The sequence below is a fragment of the Pristiophorus japonicus genome, chromosome 27 (assembly GCF_044704955.1).
Source record: "Pristiophorus japonicus isolate sPriJap1 chromosome 27, sPriJap1.hap1, whole genome shotgun sequence".
In the NCBI taxonomy this organism is placed as follows: Eukaryota; Metazoa; Chordata; class Chondrichthyes; family Pristiophoridae; genus Pristiophorus; species Pristiophorus japonicus.
In genome coordinates, this window is record NC_092003.1 from 6179467 (window position 1) to 6205873 (window position 26407).

The following is a 26407-nucleotide window of genomic DNA, read 5'->3' on the forward strand; positions in this document are numbered from 1 at the left end:
ATTAAGAACGTGTGATTGTTAAACCTTTATTAGCGAAAGGTTTAACAATCACACGACATGTTAGCGGTTCATCCACCAGGCTCACAACCACCTGCCTCATCCCCCGAACCCAATTGGCCGGGGTTTTATTGTGTCTTGTGAACATCATGTGACTGGCTAAGCCACTCCCAACTCAACAGCTCTACAAACCTGTGAGCATCCTCTCGGGCGCATTATAGGTGTGACTATTGATTAGGAGCAGGAATGTGGGCTGATTTCTGAGGATATTTGTCCCACCTCATCTGTTGCACTAGCTGGGATCAGCCCAGATCAGGGACTGTATCTCAGGGACTTGCTCTGTATAACTCAGGTCCGCACTTGAACGCGTTGTTTGTATATTTTTTTAATGTTTATTTTTTATTCGCGGGATGTGAGCGTCGCTGGCAAGGCCGGCAGTTATTTCCCATGTTTAATTGCCCTTGAGAAGGTGAAGTTGAGCTGCGGCCTTGAACCGCAGAGGGCAATTAAGAGTCAACCACATTGCTGAGAGTCTGGAGTCACATAAAGGCCAGACTGGGTAAGATTTCCTTCCTTGAAGGGCATTAGTGAACCAGATGGGTTTTTACGACAAACCCGTAGTTTCATGGTCACCAACACTGCCACTAGCAAATTTATTTAATTAACTGAATTTAAATTCCTCAGCTGCCGCGGTGGGATTTGAACTCTGTTCTCTGGATCGTTCGTCCAGTTCTCGGGATTACTGGTCAAGCGACATAACCACTCTGCTGCCGTACCCATGTACATTTGCATTGTGCCTTCATTATTAACTGTGCTCCCCGTGTAATGTGATGTGTTGACACGAGGTACAGCAGGGTGATTTCACCATCCCCATGTTCTGTTCGAGTGAAACTCTCTGCTGGTGGGTTGAGATCGGAAAATCGCTCCATTTTATACATTCAAAGTCATCATCATCATAGGCGGTCCCTCGAACGAGGATGACTTGCTTCCACATGAGTTCACAGATGTTTCAAGGAAGGTCCCGATATTCCAGTCCTGAGCTCCAGTTGAGTGGGTGGAAGATGCCCGTGCGTGGATTTTTTTTTAACGTGTGGTGGCCGTTGCACATCAACCGCCACACGGGCTTGACAGAGCTAGACCTTTATCCGGTGGCAAGGGTTGAAACAGGACGACTCTACTGCACGGACCTAGTGCGTGCACATATCACAGTACTTCAGCGTAGCTAAGTAAATTAAAGTGTGAATTGTCTCAACACCCACACTGGTCCCCAACACCCACCAGCAGATTCGTACAGCTGGCTTGGCTGAGGTGGTGGAAAAAATCTCCTCCGTGGTGACACACTTCCTCCAGCCTTCCTGCAAGCTTATTGGGAGCTACCTCCTCGTTTCACAATAAACAGCCACTTTCTTACCTTGCTGACTGAACCATTAGCCGACCTCCCCCCTTGGGTTAACCTGCTGAGTGAAATCTTTTTCAGGGAGAAACTTGACTTGTTCCTCCCCGCTCACCTGTGCAAGAAGCACGGCGGGTTCCTGGCAGCGTTCCGACCCCGGGGCGCCAAGCAGCACGGCTATGAAGAGGGGCTCCTGGCGTCCTTCAGGCAGCTGGTGGACGACGCGGCGTGCGAGGAGTCTGAGGCGCTGAAGCTGCACTACCGGGAGTATCTGCGGAAGTGTCACCTGCTGCGGTACTATGGGTAAGATATGGGGGCACCGGGGGGGGGGGGGGGGGGGGGTTCCTAGTGTCAGCTGTGGCTCAGTGGGCAGCACACTCGCCTCGGAGTCAGAGGTTGTGGGTTCAGGTCCCACTCCAGGGACCTGAGCACATAAATCCAGGCTGACACTCGCAGGGGCAGTGCTGAGGGAACGCCGCACTGTCGGAGGGGCGGTACTGAGGGAGCGCCGCACTGTCAGAGGGGCAGTGCTGAGGGAGCGGCGCACTGTCGGAGGGGCAGTACTGAGGGAGCGGCGCACTGTCGGAGGGGCAGTGCTGAGGGAGCGGCGCACTGTCGGAGGGGCAGTGCTGAGGGAGCGCCGCGCTGTCGGAGGGGCAGTGCTGAGGGAGCGCCGCGCTGTCGGAGGGGCAGTGCTGAGGGAGCGGCGCGCTGTCGGAGGGGCAGTGCTGAGGGAGCGCCGCGCTGTCGGAGGGGCAGTGCTGAGGGAGCGGCGCGCTGTCGGAGGGGCAGTGCTGAGGGAGCGGCGCGCTGTCGGAGGGGCAGTGCTGAGGGAGCGCTGCGCTGTCGGAGGGGCAGTGCTGAGGGAGCGCCGCGCTGTCGGAGGGGCAGTGCTGAGGGAGCGCCGCGCTGTCGGAGGGGCAGTGCTGAGGGAGCGGCGCGCTGTCGGAGGGGCAGTGCTGAGGGAGCGCCGCGCTGTCGGAGGCGCAGTGCTGAGGGAGCGCCGCGCTGTCGGAGGGGCAGTACTGAGGGAGCGCCGCGCTGTCGGAGGGGCAGTACTGAGGGAGCGCCGCACTGTCGGAGGGGCAGTACTGAGGGAGCGCCGCGCTGTCGGAGATGCAGTACTGAGGGAGCGCCGCGCTGTCGGAGGGGCAGTACTGAGGGAGCGCCGCGCTGTCGGGGGTGGGGGGGGGGGCTGCACTGCACTGTCAGAGGTGCCGTCGTTCGGATGAGACATTAAACCAAGGCTCCGCCCCGTCTGCTTTCTCAGGTGTACGTAAAAGATTCCATTTTGAAGAAGAGCAGGGGAGTTATCCCCGGCGTCCTGGGGCCAATATTTATCCCTCAATCAACCTAATAAAAAAGCATTATCTGGGTCATTATCATATTGCTGTCTGTGGGAGTTTGCTGTACGCAAATTGGCTGCCGCGTTTCCCACATTACAACAGTGACCACACTCCAAAAGTACTTCATTGTCTATAAAGTGCTTTGGGACGTCCGGTGGTCGTGAAAGGCGCTATATAAATCCAGGTCTTTAAAGCGAGAGTTAAGGAACTTAAAAGGGTTATATGAGAACACAGACAAACGAGGCTTGTGTTCCCTTGAATGGAGAAGATTAGCAGGCCAACCGCTGCTATCTCCTCTCGCACATGAAGACTGTCCATCTGTCAGGGCGATAACCCACTCCTGCTGGTGGTTGGTGACTGCAGCGTGAGTCAGCACCTTCAGTCGCAGGAGGCAGAAAGCATTTTATAATTTGAAAGATCGAGGTTGTAGTTGAATTGCTGATGGTGTCATCTCAGCTGCTTTATGCGGTGGAGTGAGTGTACAGAAATTACACTTCATAGTAATGCAGCATAAAATCAAATTCCAATGATGCGTCTGTGTGTAAATTAACGAGACACTGCAGGGAAGCGAACATAGAGCACATAAGAACACAAAAACCATAAGCTACACCTCAAAATTCTCATCCTTGTTTACAAATCCCTCCATGGCCCTCGCCCCATCCTATCTCTGTAACCCCCTCCAGCCCCATAACCCCCCCCGAGATGTCTGCGCTCCTCTAATTCTGCCCTCCTGAGCATCCCTGGTTATAATCGCTCCACCATTGGTGGCCGTGCCTTCTGTTGCCTGGGCCCCAAGCTCTGGAACTCCCTCCCTAAACCTCTCCGCCTCTCTACCTCTCTCTCCTCCTTCATGATGCTCCTCAAAACATATCTCTTTGACCAAGCTTTTGCCATAATTTCTACTTGTGCGGCTCGGTGTCAAATTTTTCTCTCATCACACTCCTGTGAAGCGCGTTGGGATGTTTCGCTACGTTAAAGGCGCTGTATAAATGCAAGTTGTTGTTGAAATGGTCGGAGGCCATACGGTCCCTCGAGCCTGATCCGCCATTCAATAAGATCATGGCTGATCTGCACGGAATATGGCACAGCTGTTCGGATATCAATCCCATTCCTGGAGGAAATGAGAACTTGGAGCAATCAGTTCCTTCCACAGTCCATGGGCACACTATTGTGGTCACACAAGAATGTACGGGAATGTTAATGGTTGGCAAAGGCCCATCAAGCTTGACCCTCTAGTACTCTGACTTACCTCACACGGCATCCAACTGTATGTCGAACCCTCTCAAGACTGCCCTGTCAAACCCTTTCATTGAAACATAGAAAGTAGGTGCAGGAGTAGGCCATTCGGCCCTTCGAGCCTGCACCACCATTCAATATGATCATGGCTGATCATGCAACTTCAGCACCCCATTCCTGCTTTATACCCCTTGATCCCTTTAGCCGTAAGGGCCACATCTAACTCCCTTTTGAATATATCTAACGTACTGGCCTCAACAGCTTTCTGTGGTAGAGAATTCCACAGGTTAACAACTCTCTGAGTGAAGAAGTTTCTCCTCATCTCGGTCCTAAATGGCTTACCACTTATCCTTAGACTGTGACCCCTGGACATCGGGAACATTCTTCCTGCATCTAACCTGTCCAGTCCCATCAGTATTTTATATGTTTCTGTGAGATCCCCTCTCATCCTTCTAAATTCCAGTGTATAAAGGCCCAGTTGATCCAGTCTCTCCTCGTATGTCAGTCCTGCCATCCCGGGAATCAGTCTAGTGAATCTTCGCTGCACTCCCTCAATAGCAAGAATGTCCTTCCTCAGATTAGGAGACCAAAACTGAACACAATATTCAAGGTGTGGCCTTGCCAAGGCCCTGTACAATTGCAGTAAGACCTCCCTGCTCCTATACTCAAATTCCATCGCTATGAAGGCCGACATACCATTTGCCGCCTTCACCGCCTGCTGTACCTGCATGCCAACTTTCAATGACTGATGCACCATGACACCCAGGTCTCGTTGCACCTCCCCTTTTCATAATTTTGAAGACCTCCCCTTCTAGAGAAAAGAGCCCCCAGCCTGTGACTTTTCCTGTTGGTTCTAAGCTCCCAGCTCTGTTATCATCCTTGTAAATCTAATGTTTGCACCTTCCCCAGTGCACCTCTTGGTCCTTTTTGTGATCTGGAACTTTGACCAGAACTGTGCGCAGTACTCCGAATGTAGCGAGTGGGTTTGCTCCACTGCTCTCACCCTCTGACTCCTGTGGTTTCAGCTCGGCGATGTTCGCAGGGGAGATCGACAAACCCGTGCAGAGCTTTCTGCACCGGAATGGACGGAAGCTGGTGACCATAGCGATCAGTCTGGATGGAGTGTCTGTCATGGACAGTAAGGAAAAGGTAATGTTGTTAATGTTTAAGCAGTTTCACTGGTCACACTGCTGCCGGTTGGGGGATTAAAAAGGATGCATGGGATTATGTTGGCACCTCAAAAATGGTCCATTTACTTCAGTGCCACATGATCAAATCCACCCCAGGCTCATATCACTTGTAATTAATTAGACAATCACAAGGATACAGCCAGTGTGGGAAATTCCAATCTTGCCTTGTTGTACTGCTGGTACTATTGAGGTTGGGATTAAGGCATGTTTCTGGGATGGTATAGAGGAAGTTTTACTCTGTATTTAACCCCGTGCTGTACCTGCCCTGGGAGCGTTTGATGGGACAGTGTAGAGGGAGCTTTACTCTGTATCTAACCCCGTGCTGTACCTGCCCTGGGAGTGTGTGATGAGACAGTGTAGAGGGAGCTTTACTCTGTATCTAACCCCGTGCTGAACCTGCTCTGGGAGTGTTTGACGGGACAGTGTAGAGGGAGCTTTATTCTGTATCTAATCCGTGCTGTACCTGCCCTGGGAGTGTTTGATGGGACAGTGTAGAGGGAGCTTTACTCTGTATCTAACCCCCTGTACCTGCCCTGGGAGTGTTTGATGGGACAGTGTAGAGGGAGCTTTACTCTGTATCTAACCCCCCTGTACCTGCCCTGGGAGTGTTTGATGGGGACGGTGTAGAGGGAGCTTTACTCTGTATCTAACCCATGCTGTACCTGATAAAAGAATTGCTTATAAGTGGTGTTTCCCCAACACTGGCATCCGTTATATCTTTTGAGGGTAGTATTTGCAATTCTTCTACCTGCCTTGAACGAAGATGCTGTTTTTGGTGAAATCCATTGCCAACTAAAGATGACTGAGAAACTGTGATGGGGCATATGGTGAAGTGCAGTGGCATGTTCAAGCAACAGTTCGCACCGTTTCTCCAGTACAACTTCTCTGGTAGCCTAGTGTAGTACTAAGCTGTGCAGACCAGGAAAGCCCTTGGTTTGATGAAATAAATACTTGGATTTATACAGCGCCTTTCACGACCACCAAATGTCTCAAAGTGTTTTACATAAGAAATAGGAGCAGGTGTAGCCCATTTGGCCCCTCGAGCCTGCTCCGCCATTTAATACGATCATGGCTGATCTGATCTTGGACTCCGCTCCACTTCCCTGCCTGCTCCCCTTAACCCTTCACTCCCTTATCGCTCAAAAATCTGTCTATCTCCACCTTAAATATATTCAGTGACCCAGCCTCCACAGCTCTCTGAGGCAGAGAATTCCACAGATTTACAACCCTCTGAGAGAAGGAATTCCTCCTCATTTTGATTCTAAATGGACAACCCCTTATTCTGAAACTATGCCCCCTAGTTCTAGATTCCCCCACGAGGGGAAACATCCTCTCTGCATCTACCCTGTCCAGCCCCCTCAGTGTCTTGTATGTTTCAATAAGATCACCTCTCATTCTTCTAAACTCCAAGGAGTATAGGCGCAACCCACTTAACCTTTCTTCATAAGACAACCCCTTCATCTCAGGAATCAACCAAGTGAACCTTCTCTGACCTGCCTCCAGTGCAAGTATGTCCCTCATAAGGAGACCAAAACTGTACGCAGTACTCTAGGTGTGGCCTCACCAATACCCTGTACATTTGTAGCAGGACTTCCCTGCTTTTATACTCTATCCCCCTTGCAATAAAGGCCAACATTCCATTTGCCTTCCTGATCACTTGCTGTACCTGCATACTAACTTTTAGTGTTTCATGCACAAGGATTCCAAGGTACCGCTGTACTGCAGTATTTTGAAATTTCTCTCTCTTTCTCTCTCTTTCTTTATTATTTTTTTAGTCGTCCTTTGCTGGTTTTTAAAAATGTTCCAATCCTCTGGCCTCCCACTAATCTTGGCTACTTTGTATGCCATGGTTTTCAATTTGATACCATCCTTTACTTCCTTAGTTAGCCACGGACAGTTCTTCCTTCTCTCAAAGTCTTTCCTTCTCACTGGAACATATTTTTGTTGAGAAAGTTGGTTCCCCCCCCCCCCCCCCCCAAAAAAGCTCCTCAAATCTCACTGGAGCTTTGAGGGCAATGCAAGTGTCAGCATTGATTGAGAGAGTAATAGATACCAAACCTTCATTTCCACTTTCAGTGCGTGCTCTTGGCTCTCTGCTTTCATGAGCTCTCGTGGGAATACACGTCCTCCGAGGACGAGGTCGCCGACGACATATTGTGGCTGGAGTTTGATGGAGAGGAGGGAGGAGCTGTCGTGAACAAGCTTTTGAAGGTCTATTCCAAACAGGTACCAAGGAGATGGCAGCATCCTCAACGGCATCTTGCATTTATATAGCGCCTTTAACGTTGTGAAACATCCCAAGGCGCTGCACAGGAGCAGCATGCGATTTAAAAAATAATTGACACCGAACCGCAGAAGTAGAAATTATCGCAGGCTTGGTCAAAGAGGTAGGTTTTAAGGAGCGTCTTAATGGAGGAAAGAGAAGCGGAGAGGTTTAGGCAGGGAGTTAGAGTTTGGGGCCTAGGCAACAGAAGGCACGGCCACCAATGGTTGAGCGATTATAATCGGGGATGCTCGAGGTCGGAATTAGAGGAGCGCAGTAATCTCGGAGGGAGGGAGATTGTGGGGCTAGGAGCCGTGAATATAAGATGGTCACTAATAAATCCAATCAGGAATTCAGGAGAAACTTCTTTACCCAGAGAGCGGTGAGAATGTAGAACTCGCCACCACAGGGAGGTGTTGAGGCGAATGGCAGAGATGCATTAAGGGGAAGCTGGATAAACACATGCGGGAGAGAGAGGAATAGAAGGATCATAACCACGGATAAGTTGGGCTGAATGGCCTGATTCTGTGCTGTAAATTCTACATAATTGGGAATAATGCCCGAGGCACTCGGTCCAGATTACCTACAGTGGCCTCGAGGGAAGAAACTGAGATGTTGATAGAGAGACAGTGAATTGAAATAAATATATCCCCTGTAACCGTTGGATTTTGAAGCCAATGATAGTAGAAATAATTTATCGTTCATATATTTAAGTGTTGCTTTCTAATTCACGCTCCTCATAAGAGCATAAGAACTAGGAGCAGGAGTCGGTCATTTGGCCCCTCGAGCCTGCTCCACCATTTAATAAGATCGTGGTTGATCTGATCATGGACTCAGCTCCACTTCCCTGCCCGCTCCCCATAACCCCTTATTCCCTTATCTCTCAAAAATCTGTCTATCTCCGCCTTAAATATATTCAAAGACCCAGCCTCCACAGCTCTCTGGAGCATTGAATTCCACAGATTTACAACCCTCTTGGGAGAAGAAATTCCTCCTCAGCTCAGTTTTAAATGGGCGGCCCCTTATTCTGAGACTCTGTCCCCTAGTTTTAGTTTCCCCTACGAGTGGAAATATCCTCTCTGCAGCCACCTTGTCGAGGCCCCCTCATTATCATATGTTTCGATAAGATCACCTCTCATTCTTCTGAACTCTAATGAGTATCGGCTCAGCCTATCTTCATAAGTCAAACCCCTCGTCTCTGGAATCAACCGAGTGAACCTTCTCTGAACTGCCTCCAATGCAAGTATATCCCTCCTTTAAAAGCGGAGACCAAAACTGCACGCAGTACTCCAGGTGTGGCCTCACTAATACCTTGTACAGTTGTAGCAGGACTTCTCTGCTTTTATACTCTATCCCCCTTGCAATAAAGGCCAACATTGCATTTGCTTTCCTGATTACTTGCTGTACCTGCATACTAACTTTTTGTGTTTGACCTAGCCTATTGAACTATGGCGGGGTGGGAAGATTTAAAATGGCCTGCTCCCTGGTTGGTTCCGCAACGTTACTGTTCAAGGAAACTATCCCAGATACACTCTATGAACTCTTCCTCGCCCACCAGCCTTTAAATTTGTCTGGCTTTTGGATCTGGCAATCCTGTCTCCACCCGAGACATGAACCTGTCTTTGCTCTATCTCTATCTCTATCTCTCGCTCTCGCTCTCGCTCTCGCTCTCACTCTTGACTGATTTAACTTACTGCGTGTTTGCAGCGTTTTCTGTTTCTAGTTCAGATTTCCAGTCTTTTGTACTTTTTTTTTTCTCTTTAAAAAGAGCGAAGACTTGTTAAAAATGTAATTGTTGGGTGGGAACAAATAATGGAAATGTCGTTAAATACAGACCAGCTAAATGGAGGATTAAGCCTGTAATTACTTTAAATTATGTGGACCAACAACTTTGGTAATCTGGGTGTTAGCTTTCAGATTTTTTTTCCCGCTGTTTATATACAGCGCAGACGAGACAGAAAGAAACTGTGTGCCATTGCCTAAATCTGCCAGAATAGCCAAGTACGGTAGCTTGGTGTTGTATTGTACTGTGCCGAGCCGACCAGGAAAATCCCATGGTCAATCTCCAGTCTGTGTGCTGGGCTCATCCAGACCAGCAGCACAATTTGCCACATTGTCCCTGGGCAGAGGGCGGAGAAGTCAGCCTTGGATTGCGACCTAGTCATCCTTGCTGGACTGAGATTTTGTGGTGATCGGGATCGGCTACGATTCCACCCACAGTTGAATAGCCTGCCACCACTCGCTGTTCAGGCTCGCCCATGTACTCAACAACTTGTGTTTATATAGCGCCTTTAACGCAGTGAAACGTCCAAAGGCGCTTCACAGGAGTATTATGAGATAAAAGTTTGACACCAAGCCGCATAAGGAGAAATTAGCGCAGGTGACCAAAAGCTGGGTCAAAGAGGTCGGTTTTAAGGAGCGTCTTGAAGGACGAAAGCGAGGCGGAGAAGTTTAGGCAGGGAGTTCGAGCTGGGGGTGCAGGCAACAGAAGGCATGGCCACCAGTGCTGGTGCGATTATAATCAGGGATGCTCAAGGGCAGAATTAGAGGAGCGCAGACATCTCGGGGGAGTTGTGGGGCTGGAGGAGGTTTCAGAGATAGGGAAGGGTGCGGCCATGGAGGGATTTGAAAACAAGGATGAGAATTTTGAAATCGAGGCGTTGCTTAACTGGGAGCCAATGTAGGTCAGCGAGCACAGGGGGTGATGGGTGAGCGGGACTTGGTGCGAGTTAGGACACAGGAATGGGACGGGATGTCGGACAAGCAGTCTGACAATTTAGAGACTGTGCGGGGTGGAGGGAGGGGGTGGGGGGGTCCCCGTGGTAGTGAGGTAGGGCGAGCAGCCAGTGACCTCGCGGCTCCTTTGGATCAGCGAGGTGAGTGATGCCTTGAAACTCATCATCGTCATCACAGGCAGGCCCTCGAATCGAGGATGACTTGCTTCCACGTCAAAAAGTTCACGTATTTCACTGAAGGACCTAATATTCCAGGTCCGAACTTGCATGTTGAAGGTAAGAAGATGCCTGTGCGTGGATTTTTTAACGTGTGGTGGCCGTTGCACATCAGCCACCACAGGGGCTTGATAGAGCTAGGCCTTGGCCCAGTAGCAAGGATTAACCAGGACGACTGGAGACCAGCTCTGCTGCACGCACATATCGCAGTGTGGGCTGGCCCTCGCCTCTTCTGGGCCCTGAACTCGTGCCTCTCCTGGGCCCCGATCACATCCTTCTACAATCTCTCGCCGCTCCTGCTGTGCCTGCCCACGCTCCAATCACCGACCTGGATCTTGGTGACGTCACCGTTCATTGCCGTTGCTCTCCTGCCCCAGCACGCGCTGCTCCCAGGAATGGTAGGCCGCCACGCTGCTCCTTCCGCTCCCCGGCCTGTTCCGATGGTGCTCGCAGGCCAGGGGTCGCTCAGACTGCGGGCCTGCGAGCATCATCGGAGCAGGCCGGGGAGCAGAAGGAGCAGCGTGGCGGCCTAGCCCAGCAGTCTGACATAGGATGTACAGCACAGAAAGAGGCCATTCGGCCCAATCTGTCCCTCTCCGCCTGCTGGGCCAGGCCCCCCCGCTGCTCCTTCCGCTGCCCGGCCTGCTCCGATGGTGCTCGCAGGCCGCCGATTACCCAATTGCCTTGAAACTAATACGTGTGTGTGTGTGCATGTGTCTGTATTACAGGCGGAACTGATGAGCGGGATGATCGAGTACTGCATCGACTTCCACAGCGCCGTCGAGACACCGCTGGCGCAGGACGCCGGCGCAGCCAAGCCGCCGCGGCCGACGGAGAGACGCGGCAAGCTGAAGCGGCAGAACAGCGTGGTGTGCAATCGCATCCAGCAGCTCGCCACCATTGATTACGTGGAGGAGGGTAGGCGGCCTGCCTGACTACCTTTTTGGGGCATCGTAGAACCATAGCCATTTACAGCGCGGACGGCAGCCCACCGTGTCCGCGCCTGCTGACAAAGAGCTTATCCCAGCCTAATCCCACTTTCCAGCTCTCGGTCCGCAGCCCTGCAGGTTACGGCACTTCAAGTGCAAATCCAAGTACTTTTTAAATGCATTGTGTTTCTGCCTCTACCACCCTTTTAGGCAGTGAGTTCCAGATCCCCACCGCCCTCTGGGTGAAGAAATTTCCCCTCCAATCCCCTCTAAACCTCTCCCCCAATTACTTTAAATCTCTGTCCCCTGGTTATTGACCCCTCTGCTAAGAGAAACACAAGAACATAAGAAATAGGAGCAGGAGTAGGCCATACGGCCCCTCGAGCCTGCTCCACCATTTAATACGATCATGGCTGATCTGATCATGGACTCGGGTCCACTTCCCCGCCCACTCCCCATAACCCCTTCCCTTATTGGTTAAGAAACTGTCTATCTCTGTCTTAAATGTATTCAATGTCCCAGCTTCCACAGCTCTCTGAGGCAGTGAATTCCACAGACTTACAACCTCCAGAGAGAAGAAATTTCTCCTCATCTCAGTTTTAAATGGGCGGCCCCTTATTCTAAGACTATGCCCTCTAGTTCTAGTCTCCCCCATCAGTGGAAACATCCTCTCTGCATCCACCTTGTCAAGCCTCCTCACAATCTTATACGTTTCGATAAGTTCACCTCACAACCGTCTGAATTCCAATGAGTAGAGGCCCAACCTCCTCAACCTTTCCTCAAACAGGTCCTTCTTATCCACTCTCTCCAGGCTCCTCATAATTTTATACACCTCAATTAGCTGCGGTGGGCACCGAATAGTTATCGGAGAGTTAACAAGACTAGGGTCCCTCACTAATTGTTCACAGGAGCATGACCCTGAGCAGGGGTCAGTCTTGCAGAGTACTGATAAAACAGAGCCATTTGATTTTTTTAAAAAAATATATATTTTTTTTAATTCATTCATGGAATGTGGGTGTCGCTGGCTCGGTAGCATTTGTTTGGAGTTTAGAAGAATGAGAGGTGATCTTATTGAAACTTATAAGATTCTGAGGGGGCTTGACAGGGTAGATTCAGAGAGGATGTTTCCCCTCGTGGGGGAATCTAGAACTAGGGGGGGCATAGTCTCCGAATAAGGGGTCGCCCATTTAAGACGGAGATGAGGAGGAATTTCTTCTGTGGAATTCTGTACCCCAGAGAGCTGTGGAGGCTGGGTCATTGAATATATTTAAGGTGGAGATAGACAGATTTTTGAGCGATAAGTGAGCCGAGGGTTATGGGGAACAGGCAGAGAAGTGGAGTTGAGGCCAAGATCAGATCAGCCATGATCTTATTGAATGGCGGCGCAGGCTCGAGGGGCCGAATGGCCGACTCCTGCTCCTATTTCTTATGTTGTGTTCTTGCCCATCCTTAATTTCCCTTATCTCAGTTTTAAATGGGTGGCCCCTTATTCTAAGAATATGCCCCCTAGTTCTAGTCTCCGCTATCAGTGGAAACATCCTCTCTGCATCCATCTTGTCAAGCCCCCTCATAATCTTATACGTTTCGATAAGTTCACCTCTCAACCTTCTGTATTCCAATGAGTAGAGGCCCAACCAACGCGACCTTTCCTCACTCTATCCAGGCCCTTCATGAACCGCCTTGAACCACTGCAGTCCGTGTGGTGAAGGTGCTCCCACAGCGCTGTTAGGGAGGGAGTTCCAGGATTTTGTCCCAGCGACGATGAAGGAACGGCCGATATATTTCCAAGTGTGTGGGTGACTTGCAGGGGAGCTTGCAGGTGATGGTGTCCCCTTGCGCCTGCTGCCCTTCTAGGCGGTGGAAGTTGTAGCTTTGGGAGGTGCTGCCGAAGAAGCCCTGGCGGGTTGGCTCTCGAGGGGAATGCCACGAAAATGCCGGGGATGGTCCTGCACGTGTTGGGGAGGGGTGCTTGCGGGTATCCCATGCGAATGTTGAAAACGCACGTTTTGCAGTGCAGGGAGCTGTTCCTGTCATACCACCTCCTGACAGCAGAGGGTACTGCCGCGCTGTCAAACAGATTCTCCAATCCCGACAGTGCATCAAAGTACCGCACGGAGGGATTTCAAAGAATGGCTACAGCGCAGACGTAGGCCATTCGGCCCGTCGAGCCCATGCCGGCTCTCTGCAAGAGCACTTCAGCTAGTCCCACTCCCCGCCCTTTCCCCATAGCCCTGTCAAATGTTTTCCTTCCAGTTCTTATCCAATTCCCACAGACTCGTTAATCTGCGAGCAGTCAGAGGTAATTTAACCCCCAAATATGTTTTGTTGAACTATACAAGGAGCAATAGAACCTGACATGTCAGTAAAATGTAATCATTAATTGACCTCTGGGCAAGATAAGTAATGAATTAGGGTTAACAAAGTGACACATAGTATGTGCAAGGACTGTCAGAAGGTACAGACCACTGTTTATGGCTGGCTTCCAATTCAGTTTTAGATTTCTTTATCGTAGTCCACATTAAAGTCCCCGGGGGAGAAATTCGGTCGCGCCTCATTTGGGCCGTTAATCCAGGCACTTTTGGCGCCTTGGAAACAATTTGCACCTCCCGCCCAGAAATTCGGTCGAAGAACTGACGGGCAATAAATCAGTGGTTGCACACCGGAGCTGCTGGCGGTGAGGTGGGGGGGGGGTGGGGGCCAACAAAAATGCCGCCGCTGAATTTAACCGAGTCATTACGCATGCGTGGAACTTCGATTCGAATCCCGGGAAAAGCCGAGTCCCAAAGTAATGCACCCATTAAAATTTTCAAAATCACTTTTTCCTCAAGCTGTGCCGTTGTGTCTTGTCTGCCGCTGCAAACTCGGAGGCTCACGCACCGTGCTGTGTGTAAACGTTGCACTGACTGTGACCTCCCAGGGAAGCACTTCCTCATCCCTTTAAGTAGCCACCAGTTAACGACTCTGCAAGCCTGCACCGACTGTTTTACCAGATGTTGTTCTTGGCGGGCGCTCAACGAGGCGCACGCACCGAATTTTCTAGAGACGCAAGCACCAAAATCTAGGCTGACACTCCCAGCTCCGCTGCACTGTCTGCGGTGCCGTTAAACTGCGGCTCCGTCTGCTCTCTCGGGTGGGCTCAAAACATCCCCTGGCACTATTTCAAAGAGCAGGGGAGTTCTCCCCGGTGTCCTGGGGCCAATATTTATTTATAATATACATTAATGATTTAGACGAAGGAATTGAATTTAATATCCCCCCCTCTAGGTTTGCAGATGACACTAAGCTGGATGGCGGTGTGAGCTGTGAGGAGGATGTTGAGGCTGCAGGGTGACTTGGACAGGTTAGGTGCGTGGGCAAACGCATGGCAGATGCAGTATAATGTAGCTAAATGTGAGGTTATCCATTTTGATGGTAAAAACACGAAGGCAGATTATTATCTGGTGACAGATTAGTAAAAGGGGAGCTGTGACGAGACCTGGGTGTCATGGTACATCAGTCATTGAAAGTTGGCATACACGTACAGCAGGCAGTGAAGAAGGCAAATGGCATGCTGGCCTTCATAGTGAGAGGATTTGAGTACAGGAGCAGGGATGGCTTACTGCAGTTGTACAGGGCCTTGGTGAGGCCTCACCTTGAATATTGTGTACAGTTTTGGTCTCCTAACCTGAGGAAGGACATTCTTGCTATTGAGGGAGTGCAGCGAAGGCTCACCAGACTGATTCCCGGGATGGCAGGACTGACAGATGAAGAAAGACTGGATCGGCTAGGCTTATATTCACTGGAATTTAGAAGAATGAGAGGGGATCTCATAGAAACTTATAAAATTCTGACGGGATTTGACAGGTTAGATGCAGGAAGAATGTTCCCGATGTTGGGGAAGTCCAGAACCAGGAGTCACAGTCTTAAGGATAAGGGGTAAGCCATTTAGAAACATAGAAACATAGAAAATAGGTGCAGAAGTAGGCCATTTGGCCCTTCGAGCCTGCACCACCATTCAATAAGATCATGGCTGATCATTCACCTCAGTACCCCTTTCCTGGTTTCTCTCCATACCCCTTGATCCCTTTAGCCGTAAGGGCCATATCTAACTCCCTCCTGAATATATACAATGAACTGGCATCAACAACTCTCTGCGGTAGGGAATTCCACAGGTTAACAACTCTGAATGAAGAAGTTTTCCCTCATCTCAGTCCTAAATGGCTTTACCCCTTATCCTTCGACTATGTCCGCTGGTTCTGGACTTTCCCAACATCGGGAACATTCTTCCTGCATCTAACTTGTCGAGTCCCGTCAGAATTTTATATGTTTCTATGAGATCCCATTTCATCCTTCTAAATTCCAGTGAATACAGGCCCAGTCGATCCAGTCTCTCCTCATATGTCAGTCTAGCCATCCCGGGAATCAGTCTGGTGAACCTTCGCTGCACTCCCTCAATAGCAAGAACGTCCTTCCTCAGATTAGGAGACCAAAACTGAACACACTATTCAAGGTGAGGCCTCACCAAGGCCCTGTACAACTGCAGTAAGACCTCCCTGCTCCTATACTCAAATCCCCTAGCTATGAAGGCCAACATACCATTTGTCGCCTGCTGTACCTGCATGCCAACTTTCAATGACTGATGCACCATGACACCCAGGTCTCGTTGCACCTCCCCTTTTCCTAATCTGCCGCCATTCAGATAATATTCTGCCTTCACGTTTTTGCCCCCAAAGTGGATAACCTCACATTTATCCACATTATACTGCATCTGCCATGTATTTGCCCACTCACCTAACCTGTCCAAGTCACCCTGCAACCTTTTAGCATCCTCACAGCTCACACTGCCACCCAGCTTAGTGTCATCTGCAAACTTGGAGATATTACACTCAATTCCCTCATCCAAATCATTAATGTATATTGTAAATAGCTGGAGTCCCAGCACTGAGCCCTGCGGCACCCCACTAGTCACTGCCTGCCATTCTCAAAAGGACCCGTTTATCCCGACTCTCTGCTTCCTGTCTGCCAACCAGTTCTCTATCCATGTCAGTACATTACCCCCAATACCATGTGCTTTAATTTTGCACACCAATCTCTTGTGTGGGACCTTGTCAATTAAAACTTGTCCTTGATTTATAGCACTGCATATCCAACAACGTGTGTTTATATAGCACCTTTTAATGTAGCTTGGTGTTTCACAGGTATGTGGACAGGTGCTCAAAAGCTTGGTTAAAGAGGTAGATTTTAAGGAGGCTTTTGAAAGTCCAAATATACCACATCCACTGGTTCTCCCTTGTCCCACTCTCCCAGTTACATCCTCAAAAAAAATTCTTGAAGATTTGTCAAGCATGATTTCCCTAGTGGGAGTTGTGTACAGACCACCAAACAGTAGTAGTGAGATTGGGGAGGGCATCAAACAAGAAATAAGGGATGTGTGCAATAAAGGTACAGCAGTTATCATGGGCGACTTTAATCTACATATTGATTGGGCTAAACAAACTGGTAGCAGTGCGGTGCAGGAGGTTTTCCTGGGGTGTATTAGGGATGGTTTCTCGACCAATATTTCGAGGAACCAACTAGAGAGCTGGCCATCCCAGACTGGGTGATGTGTAATGAGAAGGGACTAATTAGCAATCTTGTGCGAGGCTCCTTGGGGAAGAGTGACCATAATATGGTAGAATTCTTTATTAAGATAGAGAGTGACACAGTTAATTCGGAAACTAGGATCCTGAACTTAAGGAAAGGTAACTTCGATGGTATGAGACGTGAATTGGCTAAAATAGACTGGCAAAGGCTACTTAAAGGGTTGACGGTGGATAACCAATGGCAAACATTTAAAGATCACATGGATGAAGTTCAGCAATTGTACATCCCTTTCTGGAGTAAAAATAAAACGGGGAAGGTGGCTCAACTGTGGCTAACAAGGGAAATTAAGGATAGTGTTAAAACCAAGGAAGAGGCATATAAATTGACCAGAAAAAGCAGCAAACCTGAGGACTGGGAGAAATTTAGAATTCAGCAGAGGAGGACAAACAGTTTAAGAGGGGGAAAAGAGAGTATGAGAAGAAGCTTGCATGGAACATAAAAACTGACTGCAATAGCTTCTATAAATATGTGAAGAGAAAAAGATTAGTGAAGACAAATGTAGGTCCCTTGCAGTCGGATTCAGGTGAATTTATAATGGGGAACAAAGAAATGGCAGACCAATTGAACAAATACTTTGGTTCTGTCTTCACGAAGGAAGACACAAATAACCTTCCGAATGTATTAGGGGACAGTGGGTCTAGTGAGAAGGAGGAACTGAAGGATATCCTTATAGGCAGGAAATGGTGTTAGGGAAATTGATGGGATTGAAGGCTGATAAATCCCCGAGGCCTGATAGGCTGCATCCCAGAGTACTTAAGGAAGTGGTCCTAGAAATAGTGGATGCATTGGTGGTCATTTTCCAACAGTCTGTCGACTCTGGATCAGTTCCTATGGACTGGAGGGTAGCTAATGTAACACCACTGTTTAAAAAAGGAGGGAAGAGAGAAAACGGGTAATTATAGACCGGTTAGCCTGACATCAGTAGTGGGCAAAATGTTGGAATCAATCATTAAAGATGAAATAGCAGTGCATTTGGAAAGCAGTGACAGGATCGGTCCAAGTCAGCGTGGATTTATGAAAGACGAATCTCCTGGAATTTTTTGAGGATGTAACTAGCAGAGTGGACAAGGGAGAACCAGTGGATGTGGTGTATTTGGACTTTCAAAAGGCTTTTGCCAAGGTCCCGCACAAGAGATTGGTGTGCAAAATCAAAGCGCGTGGTATTGGGGGTAATGTACTGGCGTGGATAGAGAACTGGTTGGCAGACAGGAAGCGGAGAGTCGGGATAAACGGGTCCATTTCAGAATGGTGGGCAGTGACTAGTGGGGTGCCGCAGGACTCAGTGTTGGGACCCCAGCTCTTTACAATATACATCAATGATTTAGATGAAGGAATTGAGTGTAATATCTCCAAGTTTGCAGATGACACTAAGCTGGGTGGCGGTGTGAGCTGTGAGGAGGATGCTAAGAGGCTGCAGAGTGACTTGGACAGGTTAGGTGAGTGGGCAAATGCATGGCAGATGCAGTATATGTGGATAAATGTGAGGTTATCCATTTTGGGGGCAAAAACAGGAAGACTAAATATTATCTGAATGGCGATAGATTAGGAAAAGGGGAGGTGCAACGAGACCTGGGTGTCATGGTTCATCAGTCATTTACGGTTGGCATGCAGGTACAGCAGGCGGTGAAGAAGGCAAACGGTATGTTGGCCTTCATAGCGAGGGGATTTGAGGCTAGGAGCAGGGAGGTCTTACTTCAGTTGTACAGGGTCTTGGTGAGGCCTTACCTGGAATATTGTGTTCAGTTTTGGTCTCCTAATCTGAGGAAGGACATTCTTGCTATTGAGGGAGTGCAGCGAAGGTTCACCAGACTGATTCCAGGGGTGGCTGGTCTGTCATATGAGGAGAGACTGGATCAACTGGGCCTTTATTCACTGGAGTTTAGAAGGATGAGAGGGGATCTCATAGAAACGTGCAAGATTCTGACGGGACTGAACAGGTTCGATCCGGGAAGAATGTTCCCGATGTTGGGGAAGTCCAGCATCAGGGGACATAGTCTTAGGATAAGGGTTAGGCCATTTAGGACTGAGATGAGGAGAAACTTCTTCACTCCGAGAGTTGTTAACCTGTGGAATTCCCTGTCATAGAGAGTTGTTGCTGCCAGTTCATTGCGTATTTTCAAGAGGGAGTTAGATATGGCTCTTACGGCTAAGGGGATCAAGGGGTATGGAGAGAAAGCAGGAAAGGGGAACTGAGGGATTGATCAGCCATGATCTTATTGAATGGCGGTGCAGGCTCGAAGGGCCGAATGGCCTGCTCCTGCACGTATTTTCTATGTTTCTATGTATAAATCCATGCTGACTTAGGCCAATCCCGTCACTGTTTTCCAAATGCGCTGCTATTTCAACTTTAATAATTGATTCCAACATTTTCCCCACTACTGATGTCAGGCTAACTGGTCTAGAATTACCCATTTCCTCTCTCCCTCCTTTCTTAAAAAGTGGTGTTACATTAGCTATCCTCCAGTCCATAGGAACTGATCCCGAGTCGCTAGACTGTTGGAAAATGATCACCAATGCATCCACTATTTCTAGGGCTACTTCCTTCAGTACTCTGGGATGCAGACTATCAGGCCTCGGGGATTTATTGGCCTTCAATCCCATCAATTTCCCTAACACCATTTCCCGCCTAATAAGGATTTCCTTCAGTTCCTCCTTCTCACTGGACCCTCGGTCCCCTAGTATATCCAGAAGGTTATTTGTGTCTTCCTTCGTGAAGACAGAACCAAAGTACTTGTTTAACTGGTCCGCCATTTTTTTGTTCCCCATTATAAATTCACCTGAATCTGACTGCAAGGGACCTATGTTTGTTTTCACTAATCTTTTTCTCTTCACATATCTATAGAAGCTTTTGTAGTCAGTTTTTATGTTCCCTGCAAGCTTCCTCTCATACTCTATTTTCCCCCTCCTAATTAAACCTTTTGTCCTCCTCTGCTGTATTACAAATTTCTCCCAGTCCTCAGCTTTGCTGCTTTTTCTGGCCAATTTATATGCCTCTTTCTTGGCTTTAACACTATCCTTAATTTCCCTTGTTAGCCACGGTTGAGCCACCTTCCCCGTTTTATTTTTACTCCAGACAGGGATGTACAATTGTTGAAGTTCATCCATGTGATCTTTAAATGTTTGCCATTGCCTATCCACGGTCAACCCTTTAAATATCACTCGCCAGCCTATTCTAGCCAATTCACGTCTCATATCATCGAAGTTACCTTTCCTTAAGTTCAGGACCCAAGTCTCTGAATTAACTGTGTCACTCTCCATCTTAATAAAGAATTCTACCATATTATGGTCATTTAGGACCGAAATGTGGAGAAGCATCTTCACTCAGAGAATTGTGAACCTGTGGAATTCTCTACCACAGAAAATTGTTGAGGCCAGTTTATTAGATATATTCAAAAGGGAGTTAGATGTGGCCCTTATGGCTAAAAGGATCAAGGGGTATGGAGAGAAAGCAGGAATGGGGTACTGAAGATGCATGATCATCCACGATCATATTGAATGGTGGTGCAGGCTCTTGGGGCCGAATGGCCTACTCCTGCACCTATTTTCTATGTTTCTATCTCTCAACCAACATCACTGAAACACGTTATCTGGCCGTTTACTGTGCACAAATTGGCTGCTGCGTTTCGGGCCGTCCTGAGATTGTTGAAAGGCGCTACATAAACTCAAGTCTTTCTCTCGCTCTTTCCGCCTCCAGGTAAAGAAATCAAGCGGGTGAAGCCCAAGAGAGCGGCGTCCTTCTTCACCCGGCAGCTGTCCCAGGGTCCAGCCTCGTACAGCGCCGTGGAGGTCACAGAGACACTGGAGCAGGGCTGAGACAATCCACCGAGACGTAAACATTTCCGGAAAACAGAGATTCCCAAAGAGGACCGAAGGTGGGGGTTGGGGAGAGGAGATGGTTGGGGGCGGGGGGGCGGGTGGGGGCAAGGAATTTGCCAACAGCCAAATACAGTTGATGGATTGAAGAGAATTTGCAGAGACTGAATTATTACACGGCACAACTGCTGTTCTGTCTATAATCCAACATTTCTAGGAGGGTCCATAACACACGATGCCAACATATTCAGGGATCCCAATTACCCAGCGTTGGACCTGGAGTCTTACCGGAATCGTGGAGGGGAAAAAAAATACATGTATATCTATATCTTTTTGTTTATTTAAAAAAAAAATGAACTTGATTGTAGAAATGTAGCAATTATGTGGTGCAGTGGCGGGGTAAATCGTATCCTTCCACCTTGGTCCTTTTCATTTCCAGGAGAAATCTACCCAATCCGACTGGGTTGAAGGTCGCCTGGCAGGTGCTGGCTGGGAGCGTCGCGGGCAGACACGAGTTTGGGGTCACCTCGGCTCAGTTGTGCCCACGTCTGCACCCAACCCAGGCACTGATGCGATCGTCTGGTCTGACCGTGCGACTGGCAGATTGCGCACTGGTCTTCTCGGGCTGAAGCGAGTCATTGGGGGCAGAGTTCGAGGTGAGCTTCACCTCTGCGTCTAACCTGCGCTGTAGCTGGAAAGACGGAGCAAGTCTGTCGGCCTCTGTAACGAGAAAAAATGTGTTTTTTTTTTAAAACACATTTTCGGGTGGGACATCATCAGAGCCTGATATAATCTGCCTTTTCCTCTGGCCGCTGACAGACCTGCTTTCAGTTTCCAGCATCTTTAAGTTCGCACTTCCACCTTCTGTGGTCTTTTTAATCTCTGCCTAGAGGTGGGCGAGAGTGGGGAGGAAGCTAGTCCCGAAACGCACCCTTAATATTGCCATTCGCTTCTGACGCGCGTCAAAAGATAGCTTATAGTTGGAGATTAAAATGCTTCATTACATTCCTGATTGGTTTCCGCTCCCTCTGTCGCAGCGGCAGCAAGTGACGTCAATGGGTGCGCTCGTTGGCCTCGGTCCTATTCGCATCGACCTGCAGGGTTTGATCTGAGCCAGAGAGAGGTCTCTGCCCCCCCCCCCCTCACTCCGGCGCTCGAGGTTAGAATCTAATTTGTGGTTCCGGCACGGAGTTTGGGATCCCTCGAATCGAAGACGCTGATCTTTTCCAGCACCCCCACCACCACAAAATAAAAAATAAAAATCACCGGCCTTGAAATGAAACGGTAGGTTCTGCGAACACTTAACGGCTTTGTCTAAAATTCCTACCTCTGCTTGTCAATCAGAGGCACTAAAGGTAGTGTCGCAGGGCGCCTTTCCAAGGCTTAAGAGTTTAGTCGGCGCTGGGGAGGGTTAAGCTCTTCCTTTCAGTCGGAACAAAATATATTGCATCCGTAACACAGTGCCTTTGTCGCTTTTAAACTCGACTGCACAAGGAGTTGCGCTGATCTGGTGCACTTTGAGTGAATATCTATTATCTTCTCTCTTCCTCCCTGCAAAAAGAATCTTAACTGGAAGGTCAGGACTGCACTGAAATGAATCCAAAAGAAGCTGCTGGGTGTATGTGCGTCTGTCTCTATTGCTAATTGCACTACAGAAGGTAACTGATTCCAGAATGATAGTGAGTTTAGGAGATTTACACTTTCTATTTTCAGTGGTTTAATCGGCTTTGTATGAATAAACACTTCATTTTGATTGACTGCTCCTACTAATTGTTAATGCACAATATTTCTTAGATTTGTGATATTCATGCGATGTCTTTCTACTAATGTGAATTAAAAAAAAAACATTTTTCCTTTATTTAAAACCAGTTCTTTCAGATCAGATTTATTTCCCCCGCTCTCCCCCCAAGGTCGTGTCTTAATTAGCGAGGCTTTTCGTAGAATCTTACAGCGCAGGAGGCCATTCGGCCAATCGTGCTTGTCCCAGCTCTTTGAAAGAGCTGTCCAATTTAGTCTCTCAGTGCAGCTTCCCCCCCCTCCCCCCCATATCATCATAGGCAGTCCCTCGAATCGAGGATGACTTGCTTCCACGTCAAGAAGTTTGCAGGTGTTTCATTGAAGGACCTAAAATTCCAGGTCCCGAAGGGTGGAAGATGCCTGTGCATGGGGTTTTTTTTAACGTGTGGTGACCGTTGCACACCAGCCACCACACGGGCTTGACAGAGCTAGGTCTTGGTCCAGTGGCAAGGGTTAACCAAGGCTCTGCTGCACGGACCTAGTGCGAACACATATCGCACAGTGTGGGCTGGGCCCGTGCTGCCCCTGGACCCTCGCCTCTCCTGGGCCCCGATCACGTCCCTCGACAGTCTCTCGCCGCTCCTTTGCCCTGACCTCGCCGCTCTTGCAGTACCTGCCCAAGCTCCAATCACCGACCTCGACCTTGATGACTTCCCTTTTCACTGCCGTTGCTCTCCTGCTCCAGCAGCGCTGCTCCCTGGAAGTGGTGTGCCGCCACGCTGCTCGCAGCGTGCTCGCAGGCTGGGGGCCGCTCAGCCTGCTGGACTAGGCCGCCACACTGCTCCTTCTGCAGGTCTATCAGCAGGTAGGGAAGAAGGACGGGGAGGAGAAAGGGAGGAGGGAGGGAGGAGAAAGAGAGGGCAGAGGGGGATGAGAGGGCAGAAGGGGATGACTGACTGAATCTCTTCTCGCACACGGAGCAGGTGAACGGTCTTTCTCCAGTGTGACTGTTGGTGTATCAGTCGATCCATTTTGCTTTTAAAGCTCTTCAGATAGTCTGAACAGTTAAAAGCTCTCATCAGTGTGAACAAGTTGGTGTGAAGTGTGGTTGGTTCACAGGGTGAATCCCTTCCCACACTGAGCAGGTGAACGGTGTCTCCCCAGTGTGAACACGCTGGTGTCTCAGCAGGTCGGATGAGTAAGTGAATTTCTACCCACACTCAGAGCAGGTGAACGGCCTCACCCAGTGTGACTGCGTCGATGAATTTCCAGCTCTGATGGGGAACTGAATCCCCTTCCCACAGTCCGCACATTCCCACGGTTTCTCCATGGTTGGGCGACAAGTTGAAGCCTCGCCCACGCACACAACACATGCACGGTTTCTCCCCGCTGTGAATGGTGCGATGTTTTTTTTCCAGGCTGTGTAACTGGTTCAAGCTCTTTCCACAGTCAGTGCACTGAACACTCTCACTCGGGGGTGGGGGGTGTGTGCGTGTCTCGGTGCTTTTCAAGTTCGGTGCTCACCCCACCCCCAAGTCCAGTTGCATTTTGAATGTTGTTATTGAATCTGATTCCACCACCCTTTCAGGTAGTGCGTTTCAGCTCCCTGGTTGAAAAGAATTCTCAATTCCTCTTTAGTTCCTTCGTCAATTATTTTCAATCAGTGGCCTCTGGTCACCGACCCACTTGCCAGAGGGAACCGTTTCTCCTGACTTGCTCTCGCAAAACCCCTCAATTGCGAACACCTCTATTAGGTCTCCCCTTAACTGTCTCTGCTCCAAGGAGAACAATCCCAGCTTCTCCAGTCTATCCACATAACTCAAGTCCCTCATCCATGGTCTCTCTCTCTCTCTCTCTCTCTCTCTCTCTCTCTCTCTCTCTCTCTCTCTCTCTCTTAGGCGGTCTCTCGGATCGAGGATAGAAACATAGAAAATAGGTGCAGGAGTAGGCCATTCGGCTCTTCGAGCCTGCACCACCATTCAATATGATCATGGCTGATCATTCACCTCAGTACCCCTTTCCTGCTTTCTCTCCATACCCCTTGATCCCTTTAGCTGTAAGGGCCACATCTTAACTCCCTTTTGAATATATCTAACGAACTGGCCTCAACAACTTTCTGTGGCAGAGAATTCCACAGGTTCACAATTTCTCCTCATCTCAGTCCTAGATGGCTTACCTCATCCTTAGATGGTGACCGCTGGTTCTGGACTTGCCCAACATTGGGAACATTCTTCCTGCATCTAACCTGTCCAATCCCGTCAGAATTTTATATGTTTCTATGAGATCCCCTCTCATTCTTCTAAATTCCAGTGAATATAAGCCTAGTCGATCCAGTCTTTCTTCATATGTCAGTCCTGCCATCCCGGGAATCAGTCTGGTGAACCTTCGCTGCACTCCCTCAATAGCAAGAATGTCCTTCCTCTGATTAGGAGACCAAAACTGCACACACTATTCCAGGTGTGGTCTCACCTAGGCTCTGTACAACTGCAGTAAGACCTCCCTGCTCCTATACTCAAACCCTCTCGCTATGAAGGCCAATGTGCCATTTGCTTTCTTTGCTGCCTGCTGTACCTGCATGCCTACTTTCAATGACTGATGTACCATGACACCCAGGTCTTATTGCACCTCCCCTTTTACTAATCTGTCACCATTCAGATAATCTGCCTTCCTGTTTTTGCCACCAAAGTGGATAACTTCACATTTATCCACTTGCTTCCATGTCAAAAGGGGATGAGTTCACAGGTGTTTCAATGAAGGACCTAATATTCCAGGTCCAGAACAACATCCTGAAGGTTGGAAGATGCCTGTGCGTGGATTTTTTTAATAATGCACACCAGCCACCACACGGGCTTGACAGAACTAGGTCTTGGTCCAATGGCAAGAGTTAACCAAGACGACTGGAGACCAGCTCTGCTGCACGGACCTAGTGCGCACACATATCGCAGTGTGGGCTGGGCCCGTGCTGCCCCTGGGCCCTCGCCTCTTCTGGGCCCTGAACTCGTTCCTCTACTGGGGCCCCGATCATGTCGCTCTGCAATCTCTTGCTGCTCCTTCGCCCCGACGACCTGCATCCCTGGCATCATCCTGGTTAAACCTGCTTTGCATCCCCTCCTAGGCTTTGACGTCCTTCCTAAAGTGTGGTTGTCCAGAATTGTACTCAATACTGCAGCTGAGGTCTAACCAGTGATTTGTGATGGTTTAGCATGACCTCTTTGTTTTTGTATTCACTGCCCCTATTTCCAAAGCCAAGTATTCCATACTCTCTCTTAACCGCCTTATCAACTTGCACTCTCTCTTTCAACGATTTGTGACTATGCACCCCTAGATCCTCTGCACTTTGCACCCTCTTCAAAATAGTACTATTCAGATTATAACTACCTTTTCATGTTTCTCTTGTCGCTCAAAAATCTGTCCATCTCCATCTTAAATATATTCAATGAGCCAGCCTCCACAGCTCTCTGAAGCAGAGAATTCCACAGATTTACAACCCTCAGAGAAGAAATTCCTCCTCCTCCTCAGTTTTAAATGGGCGGCCCCTTATTCTAAGTCTATGTCCCTGAGTGTTAGTTTCCCCTGTGAGTGGAAACATCCTCTCTGCATCCACCTTGTTGAGCCCCTCATTATCTTGTATGTTTCGATAAGATCGCCTCTCATTCTTCTGAACTCCAATGAGTTAGAGGCCATAACCTACTCAACCTATCCTCATAAGTCAACCCCCCCTCATCTCTGGAATCAACCAAGAGAACCTTCTCTGAACAGCTTCCAATACGGAGACCAAAACGGTACGCAGTGCTGGAGGTGTGGCCTCACAGAGGAAGTGTTTGTGTGTGGAAGAAAAGGTTGGGGAACAGAGACATGCCATTTGCCCCTTCAAAGCTAACCCGTCTGCTGTTTGAACTTGCCCAGCTTAGCATCCAGTTGCACTTTTGA

General features: G+C 49.0%; 1 protein-coding gene across 3 annotated transcripts in view; it reads left to right on the plus strand.

The window, feature by feature from the left end:
• Window positions 1-22605, plus strand: part of frmd8 (FERM domain containing 8) — a 44365-nt gene extending 21760 nt beyond the window's left edge. For all 3 annotated transcript variants that reach the window (XM_070868182.1, XM_070868180.1, XM_070868181.1), the window contains 6 exons: window positions 1475-1693; window positions 4998-5121; window positions 7239-7388; window positions 11105-11294; window positions 20622-20799; window positions 22302-22605. In XM_070868182.1, coding sequence (XP_070724283.1) covers window positions 1475-1693; window positions 4998-5121; window positions 7239-7388; window positions 11105-11294; window positions 20622-20740 — 802 coding nt within the window. In that variant the 3' untranslated portion in view covers window positions 20741-20799; window positions 22302-22605. The remainder of the gene's footprint in view (window positions 1-1474; window positions 1694-4997; window positions 5122-7238; window positions 7389-11104; window positions 11295-20621; window positions 20800-22301) is intronic.
• The last annotated feature ends 3802 nt before the right edge of the window (window positions 22606-26407 follow it).